Genomic DNA, 12,229 nt, shown 5'->3' on the forward strand with positions numbered 1-12,229 from the left:
AACTTTGGAGACCCATTGTATTTTATAAATACAGATAGTTATTGAGGGTAAATAATCATGGCTTAATTTTGTAAAGAACACAGTGGGAGAAGTTTGACAAGCACTGCATTGTACTACAAATCTATTCCGAGCAAGGCAAGGCATTTTGGAGCGTACGATTAATTGAGGAAGTAAGGCTACGGTGCGCAAAGAGCTTACAAAACACTGTCATGCTTCACCTTGGGAAGCAGAGAATTCAGATCTTTCTAAAACCTTAACAAAAATGACGTACGTTACATTTTCTCATGCAAGTGTAACAGCCATGAAAATGACTCCACTCTCAGCAATTTTTGTATGTTTTGCAGAGGTCATACATTGAAAATAGCAGCAGTGATGGCAACCCCACCCCCTGTGCTTTTCTGATGTATGCTGTTAAAGAATGTGTTGTTGTGTCATTGAAGGGGCAGGACAACAGAGAGCAGTGGAATTTGTATTCACTGCATAGCAGCTGTGAATGGTTATTTCAACAAGGCAGAATCCACATCGGGATTGCAGAGTAATTCCTGACAAGCCGTCACACTCAGACCCTGCTTTCGGCTGTCAGAACTGCTTAAAGGCTGCTGTGCAAACTAACTACTGTATGTAAAAACCAGGGATATTATCACTGGTGCCTGATCAAAAAGCGGACTTAGATGCAAATCTAGTTTTACAGTCTTTACCGGAGCTACTGCTGATGAAATGGTCATGGTGAATGAAAAAGGTACAGTGTTTATAAATCTTGTTTAATTCTAGGCTATTGTTACTCTGGCATTTAATTATCTGTAAACCTCTTGATTTGAGAAGAACTAAGTGGTTTTGATATTCTTCATTGTGTTGAATATGCTCTAAACTTGTTTAATCATTCTATTTTGCAAACTGTATACTTCATCAACCTTTATGATTGAGGGACTCTCCTTGAAGCATTTACTGGCTTTCTAATTTTAATTAACAGCGACTGTTTCTAGAGATTCATTTATATTGTGTGCATGTCGCTCAATCAACTTCATTGTCCACAGTGACCGTATTATAACTCAAACTTACATATGGAGTACGACGAGTTTGCTGCTTTGTTTTGAGGTTCAATATTGGAATTGTGAAGTATGTTTACTGAGTGTGATAAATAGCACCGAAAATACGGCTTGCAGAGCCGATTGCAACACCAAGGTACTTGCTGTTTTAACGTTCAAAGAGTGTCAAAATGAAGCTTATTTAGAGCGCGTTTGTACTTCTTAAAAAACCAACTGGGCTGATTGAGCTCATTTGCTCGCACTTTGTTGAAGAGTTGGTAGGAATTCCTGGAAATGGATGGAAGGATACATGAATTATCGAGCTGATCAGTTTACCTTTTGACATCAGGGAATTTTAAGTGTAGGGATGTAAAATCACTAGGAATTATTGGATGAGATGTCAGACAGGAATCACAATGATCTTATTCCACAAAGCTGCAGTAGCGATAAACATGTTATTAACTAGCTTGTTCTGTCTTAACTAGCAGTTCATTGTACCTACTGTAGATAAAGGGCGCTCTGACTTTGAAAAATGGCGTTTTAAAGAGCAGTGTTTAAAAGCACTTTGCTAGGAAGTGTTTGCTATGGTGACAAATCAAAGAATCATGTAAGGATACGGCACACAATGAGGGTATTCGGCCCATCAGACTGTGGAAGAACTATTCTGTTGGTTTTCCTTCCTTGCCCTTCCTCGCTAGGCTTGCAACTATTTTTCCCCTTCGTCAGATTTTTATTAAGGCCAATATCCGTAATTTGCTGATCTGGCTGCTTGTGCATACCAGATGTCAGCAGATTCCAAAACGTTTTACTTCTCAGTTGATCAATTGTCAAACCCACTGCCATCACAATACTAGTTGGCAGAGCAGGAGCACTTTGTAAATAAATTATCTGAATAATTTTTCTTAGTTGCCAAACAAACCAAATGATGAACCCTTTTGGTGAGGAACAATGATTTGCATTTTTAAAGTACCTTTAGAATGGAGAAGTGTCCTGTAGGCCTTGACTCAAGGATTTAGAAGAAAATAAATGCTGCACTGAAGGCAACATTATGAATTTTGGTCTCCCTGCTATAGGAAGGCTGTTGTGAAGCTTGAAATGGTTCAGAAAAGATTGACAAGGATATTGCCAGGATTGGAGGGTTTGAGCCAAAGGGAGAGGCTGAATAGGCTGGGGCTATTTTCCCTGGAGCATCAGAGGCTGAGGGGTGACCTTTATAGAAGTTCATAAAATCATGCAAGCATGGATAGAGTAAATAGACAAGGTCTTATGCCCTCTGGTTTTTGCACCGCAGGGTAAAGTTTAAGGTGAGAGGGGAAAGATTTAAGATTGATCTGAGGGGCAACTTTTTCACGCAGGGGCTTGAACTGCCAGAGGAAGTGGTGGAGGTTGGTACAATTACAACATTTAAAAAGGCACCCGCATGGGTATATGAATAGGAAGCGTTTAGAAGGATATGGGCCAAATGCTGGCAAATGAGACTCGATTAATGTAGGATATCTGGTCGGCATGGATGAGTTGGTTTGAATGGTCTGTTTCTGTGCTATACATCCCTATGACTCTAAGAGTAGTGAAGGGTTCAAACAAAAGTGCATTTTAAGGAAGACCTTCAAGCATGAAGGAAAAGCAATTTCAGAATGCAGAACCAAGTTGGCTACAAGACAGGGTCACTATTTGTAGGACAAGGGGTGTGGGTCATAAATGGTCCCACTTCAGCAGCCTAACTGCTAGGTCTCATTTTGATAGGCCAAGTTAGAGGTCCATCCAAAACTAGTTGGAAATGGTAACAACAGCAGATAGCCAGGCAGTCGGAAGCCACCGACATAGAGCAAAGGAGCTTTGCTGGTACATAGCTGAGTTGCTGATGGAGGAAGGGTTGGAAAAAGGGGAATGGATGATCTCGTCATCAGTAGCGGTGAAAGGTCTGTGTGGCTTGATGCATGCTGGACAAGTAAGGCTCAGAGTCAAGAGCTGTACGTTGGTTAAAACAGCAACAAGGCTCCAATATCATGATCCAAGCACACTCAACACCCTTAAACTAGAGCCACATCAGTTTCTGGGGAGGAGTTCTTGTCTGTTCAAAATGGAGTCTGTGGTGAGTTACTCCAGCCTTTTTCTGAAAAGTCATGAGCAGGATATTACAGTCCAATACTGTCCTTTTTGGAATAACCTGGGAAAGGAATATATCTTATATGTTGAAATTTCACCATGTTAAGTGCTAACTTTGGACACCCCATTATAATTGATAAGTGCAAATAATTCTCAAGAGGGTAAATAATCATGAAGTAATTTTCCGGAGGTCACTGTATTGATAGCCTTTCTGACAGTTATGGTCACTGTGAAAATGGAACCCTGTTTATTGGTTTCCAGACATTAATTGTCTAATAACTCTGCAGATGCAACCCAATTCAATTATTGCACGGTTCTCAGATAGAGATCCCTATAGACTCATATAGTGTATTGTTAATAATACGTAAGACTTCCCTTGATGAATTCCTGAGATTATTTTCATTGCTTGAAGGGTGATTTGACTGAAATGTACGAAATTATGAAGAAATGGCTTAGAGTAGATGGAAACACCTGGTTCCAATGACTAATGTGTCCAAACTATTTCGGCAATAGAACAAGAAGACCATCTCTACAGCAGATTGTGAAGGTGCAGAATGCATTACAGGGTTAGTGTTTGAAATAGTGATTTATGTTAATGTTAAATAATCAATCAGGTGTTAGACAGAAAAAGAAATAAACAGACATTGGAATAGGCCTGTGGGGTTAAGTCTACAGCTCTTATGAGTAATAGACACTCACATGGTTGAACATGCAGATTTCAACATTGTAATTTCAGTGTAATTGTGTAATTCCTCTGTAAGCAATGGAACTCTGAAAAGAGATTTGAGACTTTGTAGTCTTTTTTCCTTGTTTTACATGTTTAATAATCTACCGTTTGCTTTTTTGAGTCTTTTCTGAAAAACGAATCTGTCTTTTTGAGAATTTTCTTGAAAATTGGTGAAAAAAGCGCATGTCAATTATGGCAACACCTGTATCAATCAGGGTACACCTGCCAACCAATCAGCACTCTTCTCGCATACATTGCAAATGTATTTTTCTCATTGCTTTCTTATTTCTTGTGATTGTCCTAAGAATGCAAGATAAGAAGTTTTGACAAAATGTGTTGTTTTTCAGCAATACTCAAATTCTGTACAGGCGAATGATATTCTCCTTTCTGTTACCAATATGTCAGTTACATGCAAGACTTAGCTTCCTGAAGTAGTGTCTAGGCCTGAAACATCACCCTTCCTGCTCCACTGCTGCTTGGCCTGCTGTGTTCATCCAGCTTTACACCTTGTTGACTTAGCAGTGTTGTCTTTTAATTCATTAAGAAGCCAACTTTTACTGAAGCATATATAAGTCTTTTGTAGTACAAGAAGAATAAAATAAACTGAGGTTGTGAAAGGGAAGGCATGAACCTTTATAGGAGTTCAGGGAGTTGCAAGGCATCTAAGTAGCATTGATTAAATTTTAACAAATTTGGAGGATGTGATTTTGAAAGTGCCCAATCATTGTTGCAAGCTTGTTGACATTGTAAATAGTTCTCACTCCTCTATTGTCCTGAAAAAACTGCTATCATCACCCCATCCTTAAAAATAATACATTTGGCCCCCATGCATTTAAAACTGTTAGTTTTGGGACACTCAAAACTGTTTCCCACTGGGACAACATTTTAAGGTTGGAAAACTGTTGTCACACCATTATTATGTGTGGGTGGGGTAGCAGAATGATAGATATTGAGAGTTTTCTTCATGATTTTTCAAAAGCTTTTAAAGCTCATTATTTGAGCCCTACTTCATGTTCATTAACCTAATAGCAACATCCTTTCTCTCTCCAGAGCCCCTGAACTGTTGTCACTTGATGTTCTCTGTGACCAAATTGTATTTTGCATCCTTATCCTCCTCAATCTTCCTGAAACCAGTTGGTTGTACTGTGCTGCCTCATTGCTTTGCTTCTGTTGTACAGCTCTTGCTCACTCGCACTCTTACCTCTCAGATGTTGCCAAGAACAGTTTCTTCTTGTTGTTACTGCCATAGCCTTCTCTCATTCACCCCTCCCCGAGGGATATATAGTCGGCTCTGCCTCTTCCTTGTCTTGTTTTCAGATATGAAGTAAATGTGAACTTTTTAATGCCTCTAAATGTACAGTCTTAATCTAATTAAATCCTCTGACACTGCATTCCACTCTTCCAAATATCAAAACAGAACAGCTGGTTTGCAGAGGGTTAGACTAACAATTTGTTCAGCATTCCTTTATCTCACCAGCAATGAATCATTTTGTAATTACTTTCTGCTCCACCTTCCAGTGACTAATCATGCCCAAAGTTATTGATTGTTACGTGGAAAAATAGAATCTCAAAATTTCTAACCATAATGAAAAATCAGGAATTCTCTGCAATACGATAAAAATTTGATGTCTTAAAAAAAAATCATGTTCTTAGGATGAGGATAATGGTAGAAAGGCTGTTATTTAATATCCATTTCTAGCTACCCTGAGAGGGCAAAGTGGGCCTTATCAGTGAATTACTGCAATCCTTTTGGCAATGGTGTTCTCCAAGAGGAATTAGCTACACTTTCAGAATAGTGTGCCAGTTGGAGGCAAATTTGAACGTTGTTTTTCTTGTTCTTCTCAGTATTGGTAAGAAGCACTATATCTGATAGATCATAGCTGGGCAGCCAGTGGTAGAGATGAATTTAGAAATCAGCGATAGGAACGCTACACAGAAAACTGCTCTCGCAAGTTAATTGACTGTTTTGCAGCACCAAATTTGGTACATCATGTCGACCCTTTTGTGTAGCTGGAATGTGTGGTAACTTAAAGAGTCGGGCTTGTACTTGGTCTGTGCTTTGGTATCTATTAGCTCGTTTGGCTGGACAAATAGTTTGTGATGCAGAGCGATGCCAATGGCATGGGTTCAGTTCCCTTCCCTGTTGAGATCACCAGGACAATCCCTCTTTTTCAACCTTGCTTGAGGTGTGGTGACCCTCAGGTTAAACTCGCCACCAGCTGACTCTCTGCCTAGCGAGTGTGGCCATGTGGCCTAGTAGGACAATGGTAACTTTATCTTTACTTGGTCCAAACGTACATCCATGGGCTGCTACGTGGCCATACAGCTTAGAAGAGTCCTATTACTGTTGCAGATTTAAGTCCTGAAGATGGTGCAAAGGCTTTGGGGCCTGAACGAGATAAAAGGTGAGTTTGTTTCAGTGTACTCGGCATTTTGGCCGATTCCCGTAGCCACTGTGTTCATGAAGCTGATCCTGTTACATTTCCTAGTTAGTGATGGCCCCCAAGCTGTTGATCATGGGGATTTGGAAATAGTAGTGCTTTTGAAGATCGAGTGCAGATAAATAAACCTTTTTGTTTTCTTTGAGATGGTCATTACCTGGTCCTTTACCTACCTGTATGATGTAGATTTGTAGCATACAGTTAGGACTTGGCAATTTGAAATCAACAGTGGAGAAAAAAGCTATTTAAGTTTCAGTTCTGTAAAGGTGGTTGTTCTTTACAAAAGTTGGAAAGGTAATGAAGCAAACCCAGCTTTTCAGCAAAGCGTGTGACTTAAGTTAAATTAGTTGATCAGAAACCTGGGAAGTTAATTACTGAATGCTTACAAAGTTGAGGTTTTATGATGCAGTAACAAATGGTTATGGGCTATTTGTAGGTTAATATTGGAAGAAGACAGGTCATACTAGCAGTAGGACAGTTTTTCATCAGTTTGTACATGTCTGCAATTAAGAGAAATTCCCAAATTTTCAGAGCTGGAAAGAAATATCCTGGCATTCAGGGCTGAATGGAAACCTCCAGTTGCTTCAGCAGTCTCAGAAGAAAGACAGGAAAGAGTCATTTGAGGAAGAAATTTAAAACGTTAAGATAGAAGTACTGCTTTTCTGGGATTGAGTAATTGTAAAAGATATTTCTGGGCAAGTGGTTGAATCTTTATTTTGTCTAAGTTGACTCATTTAGCTTTGTACATTTTTTTTTCGGTTTACTTGTGTTCAGTTGTTCAAAGAACATTGACAGCCTCTGAATATATTCAGTGACTGACCATCCATAGTAACCAAACTACAGAAATAAGATTTATGAGCTACCAAGATAACAAAGTGTGGGGCTGGATGAACACAGCAGGCCAAGCAGCATCTCAGGAGCACAAAAGCTGATGTTTCAGGCCTAGACCCTTCATCAGAAAAGGGGGATAGGGAGAGGGTTCTGGAATAAATAGGGAGAGAGGGGGAGGTGGACCGAAGATGGAAAGAAATGAAGATAGGTGCAGAGGGGAGAGTATGGGTGGGGAGGTAGGGAGGGGATAGGTCAGTCTGGGGAGGACGGACAGGTCAAGGGGGTGGGATGAGTTTAGTAGGTAGGAAATGGAGGTGCAGCTTGAGGTGGGAGGAGGGGATAGGTGAGAGGAAGAAAAAGTGAGGCAGATGGGGACGAGCTGGGCTGGTTTTGGGATGCAGTGGTGGGAGGGGAGATTTTGAAGCTTGTGAAATCCACATTGATACCATTGGGCTGCAGGGTTCCCAAGCGGAATATGAGTTGCTGTTCCTGCAACCTATGGGTGGCATCATTGTAGCACTGCAGGAGGCCCATGATGGACATGTCGTCTGAGGAATGGGAGGGGGAGTTGAAATGGTTCACGACTGAGAGGTGCAGTTGTTTACTGTGAACCGAGCGTAGATGTTCTGCAAAGCGGTCCCCAAGCCTCCGCTTGGTTTCCCCAATGTAGAAGAAGCCACACCGTGTACAGCGGATGCAGTACACCACATTGGCAGATGTGCAGGTGAACATCTGCTTGATGTGGAAAGTCATCTTGGGCCCCGGGATGGGGGTGAGGGAGGAGGTGTGGGGGCAGGTGTAGCACTTCCTGCGGTCCAATGGTCTCGGTGTGGATTTCACCAGCTTCAAAATCTCCCCTCCCCCCACTGCATCCCAAAACCAGTCCAGCTCGCCCCACCTGTTCTTCCTCTGTCCTATCTCCTCCTCCCACCTCAAGACGCACCTTCATTTCCTACCTACTAACCTCATCCCGGCCCCCTTGACCTGTCCGTCCTCCCTGGACTACCTATGCCCTCCCTACCTCCCCACCCATACTCTCCTCTGAACCTATCTTCTCCTCTATCCATCTTCAGTCCGCCTCCCCCTTTCTCCCTATTTATTTCAGAATCCTCTCCCCATCCCCCTTTTCTGATGAAGGGTCTAGGCCCGAAACGTCAGTTTTTGTGCTCCTAAGATGCTGCTTGGCCTGCTGTGTTCATCCAGCTCCACACTTTGTTATCTTGGATTCTCCAGCATCTGCTGTTCCCATTATCTCTTCGAGCTAGCAATTTGAGTTTTGGTCTGAGATCAGGTTGTCTATTTATTGCCATTAGCTAAGATCCCGCCACTTGCCATTATTTAGCCTAAGGGATTATTATTGAAGCACTGCAATAGGTTGGCGTTAGCTGTTTTGAGTATTGGTGGAGTTGTAAATTGAGCTAACCACAATGAAATTGTCAGCAAGTACACCGACTACTGATGTTACAGTGCAGCCAAGATCATTGACAAAGCAGCTGAGGGGTTTGAACCAAGACACTTGCCTGACGATCTCCTGCAGGCATTATTACAGACCAACAGCTCTGTCTGACTGCATGTGTTGACTGTCGCTTTCTCATTTTGAATGCACCTTGTATTCCCCCAAAGTGATGAGTTTTAAAAAAAATTCAAAGAACTGAAATACGTCGCCCATTTCTATTTGTTCCAACAAAGTTTCTTTTTATAAATTTTGATGTTATCTTAGCGCTACATCAGTTGACAGACATTTCAGTTCTTCTTTTGTGCTTCAATTAGCACAAGTCTAAAGATATTAATTACTGATTAGTGACATTCATCGCTCAACTGGCAGCATATTTTCTAGTCATTTCCTGTTTATTCTCAAAATGAAGGTTTTATTATTGTTCTATGGCTGACCAGTGCCTAAGTTACAGTTATTTGGCTTTGTGTTTAGTCGGTTAAAATATTTTAAATTTCTTTTATGTAGTTAGATTGATCCTCAATTTTTGACAACCAATGCTGGTGACAGGAACATTTTTTGAACGGGAAAGGAAGAATCAAATTTATTAAAAATCAAGTTTTAAATTTAAGTGAAGCAAATTCTGAAGGGATAAGACATAAGCTAATCACTGTAAAGAGAGATTGTCGAAAATAACAAAAGAAATAATTGTGACCAAACAAAACGGCCACAGGACTGTTTCCATCCTAAAGGAGATGAAACTGGCTGAAATCATGAGGCCTTTACAAAATTGCTTGTGGGTCTGGAAGAACAGGATTGCTACCTCGCTGCCCAACAAATTACTGACTAAACTCTTCTGCATTCCCATCTGTCACTCATTATCTGTCTGCTTTGTATACCACCTTTCTCCAATTTTGGAATGTCTTGAACATCGTTTGCTCCTCAGCAGCCAAATTCTGTGGGATATTTGGAACAGCTATTCTTCTGTGTTTCTCAACAGTCACCAAACAGAGTTCACGTCCAATCTAATATCCCTGCCAAAAGGTCCTCTTGTGTAGCTAAACAGACGTAGTCAAAGGTAAGAGGCAATATCCGACTGAAATTTAAAAAGCTGACAGAAAGAGAAGTTAAATACCTAAAGACTAAGAGACCGATGAGAAAGTAGCAGCAAGTTACAAATAATGAGTTATAAATGGGTAAAATGGAACTTCTAACGGATTTCTAAGGTGTCACAATAAAGGTTTTCATAAATATATTAAGGGAGTGGAGAAGGGGAATGTGGATCTGTTAAAGGACATATACATATGATACTGTAATCAACTGTCATGAAATGCCAAATGTATTAAATAAACACGTGGATCTTCATGGTAGAGGTGGTGAAGTGATACAAGAGAAACTAGAGTTGGGCAGAAGGAACAGCTTAACCCAGCGGACATTCTTGCCCCTTTTGTACAAACATAAAGATCCAGTCGTCAACAGAGTGGTGAAGTATATTTACCTCAGTAAAAAGAAGTGCCTGGATTGCAGGAAGCAAGAAGTACACTGTCCTTTTCCCCACTCATCCCAAAGGTTTTCTCTTGAAAATTCTTTTCAGTCATCCACAATGTCTTCTGAGGATTTCCTGCCATTGTGGTTAACAAGGTCCTCTGCTGTGTCCAACCAATTTCCACGCTTCTGCTCTCACCCCTTTTCTTCCATCTTGCAATAATGATAGGGTCTCCCTGATGCTCACTGTCCACCCCACCAGGATCCACAGACAGAAGATCATAAGCCACTATCTCCAGTGGGATACCTCTACCAGATCAACTCCTCACTCCTTCCTTGTCAGCATTTCACAGAGACTGTTCCCTCCAGGACACCCTGATCCACTCTTCCACCACTCCCAACATGCCCCCGCACCCCACGGCACCTTCCCATGCAATTGCAGAAGTTGCGACTCTTGGCTGTTTACCTCGTCCTCCCTCAACATCTAAACCCCACAACTCAAGCCCTGTAATGACATGTGCTGCTTTCAGCACAGCCAACTCATATATTTTCACCCACTTGTTTCCCCACTATCAGTTTTTCTTTTTCACTGGCATACTATTGTTCATCTTTTGCTTTGTCTGTCCATATCATTTTCTTCTTGGACTCCACCTCCAACTATTTGCTAGCTCTGTTTTTCTTCCCTCCTCTCCCCCCCCGTCTTAGCTTTTCCTAGCAACTATCAGATCTGAAACATTAACTCTGCGTTCTGCCGCCCAGAGGCTGCTAGACCCACTGAGTTTCTCCAGCAGCTTCTTGTTTTTGGTTTTCCAGCATCTGTAGTTCTTTGTTTATTTTATGATTTTCTGTATGTTTTTGCACCGATGCCTGCATTGACTTCACTTCTCAGAAGTTGCTTCTTATTTATGCCAGTCTGATTCTTTCAGAACTTGTCCTTTTGTCCCTGAGCCATTAAATTCAGTCTGAGAGTGCAAACAATGATTTATCTCAAGTGACTGCTACCATTAGTCAAAACAATTGGATTTGAGTATATCTGTAAAAGGTTTAGTTCAGTATGAAATATATACACGAGTCAGTACAGGATGCAAAACTCAAGCTATTTCTCATAGCTTCACAAGGCATTGTCATTAAGTACCATCAATTTTCAGCTGCTATATTGTTTGTTGTACGATTAATAGGTCTAGTCAGCAACAAATATAAACCAGATCAAATTGCATATTCTAAGATGTTTTTTACAGAAGATGGAACATGTTTAGTCATAAAGATTAAAGGCAATTATTTTCGGGTACATCCCTATTTTACAGTGCGTCTGAATTTTACTCAATTGCTGCAAACGGGCAAGTCAGTCAACACATGACAAGGCAAACAACAGGTTTCAAAGCATGAGACAGTGTTGTGTGTGTAATAATTCATTGTAATATCTTGCAAGAACCCATACATTTACAGCAGCATTCCTGAGACATAAATCCAATGATGAGTCTCTGGCGATGCTTGGATTTGGGTTTGGTCCTAGCAAGAGGGATCAGAGCCAGCAACTTCCTGCTCGGTCAGTGGCAGGCAAAAATTCCAGCTTCCTCATAGACATATGGCATGCAAAAAGGACATGGGGCTGAAATAAATTCTGAGTTCAGAAGAAGAGTCTTTTTGTGCTCAAAATGTTCACTTTGTTTCTCACTCCACAGTTGTTGCTTGACCGGCTGAGTTTCTTCAGTACTTTGTTTTATTTCGTACATTTCCTCCAACACCAACATTTATTAAAGAGATAGGTTTGATGAGATGACCCTGTCTACTATTGGACAGTAAAGGACCAATGCCATTCTAATGTATGCGAAGCTGGAAAAGTGAAGGGTTACAGTAATTGAGGAGGATGATTCCACAGGATTATATGTTTGTCTGGAATGGTCTAGAAGATTGAATGCAGTTGCAATTCTGCTAATTGGAAGATCTTGAGAACTTTGTAGCTGGTTCTGTTGGTTTTGAACTGAATACAAGTCAGCAACAACACAGTTTATTTTATTGTCTTTCACTCTTACCTGCATGCAGGTGCCCAAAATGTGCTCAGGCTAGCATTGCTGATTCCTATTTCATTCAAATATACTGATCCCAGAAACCAACTGGGAACAAGACCATTTCAGTCAGACTGGTCTTGTTCCTGTTCTGCTGCAGCTTTTACCGTGGACAC

At 41.0% G+C, this 12,229-nt stretch overlaps 1 protein-coding gene across 1 annotated transcript in view; it reads left to right on the top strand.

Moving 5' to 3' along the window:
- Positions 1-451: 451 nt before the first annotated feature.
- Positions 452-12,229, top strand: part of ablim1b (actin binding LIM protein 1b) — a 235,828-nt gene continuing 224,050 nt past the window's right edge. The window contains exon 1 of the mRNA XM_048550727.2: positions 452-739. Within this exon, the coding sequence (XP_048406684.2) occupies positions 718-739 (22 nt within the window). The 5' untranslated portion in view covers positions 452-717. The remainder of the gene's footprint in view (positions 740-12,229) is intronic.

This window comes from Stegostoma tigrinum, chromosome 20 (genome assembly GCF_030684315.1).
Source record: "Stegostoma tigrinum isolate sSteTig4 chromosome 20, sSteTig4.hap1, whole genome shotgun sequence".
In the NCBI taxonomy this organism is placed as follows: Eukaryota; Metazoa; Chordata; class Chondrichthyes; order Orectolobiformes; family Stegostomatidae; genus Stegostoma; species Stegostoma tigrinum.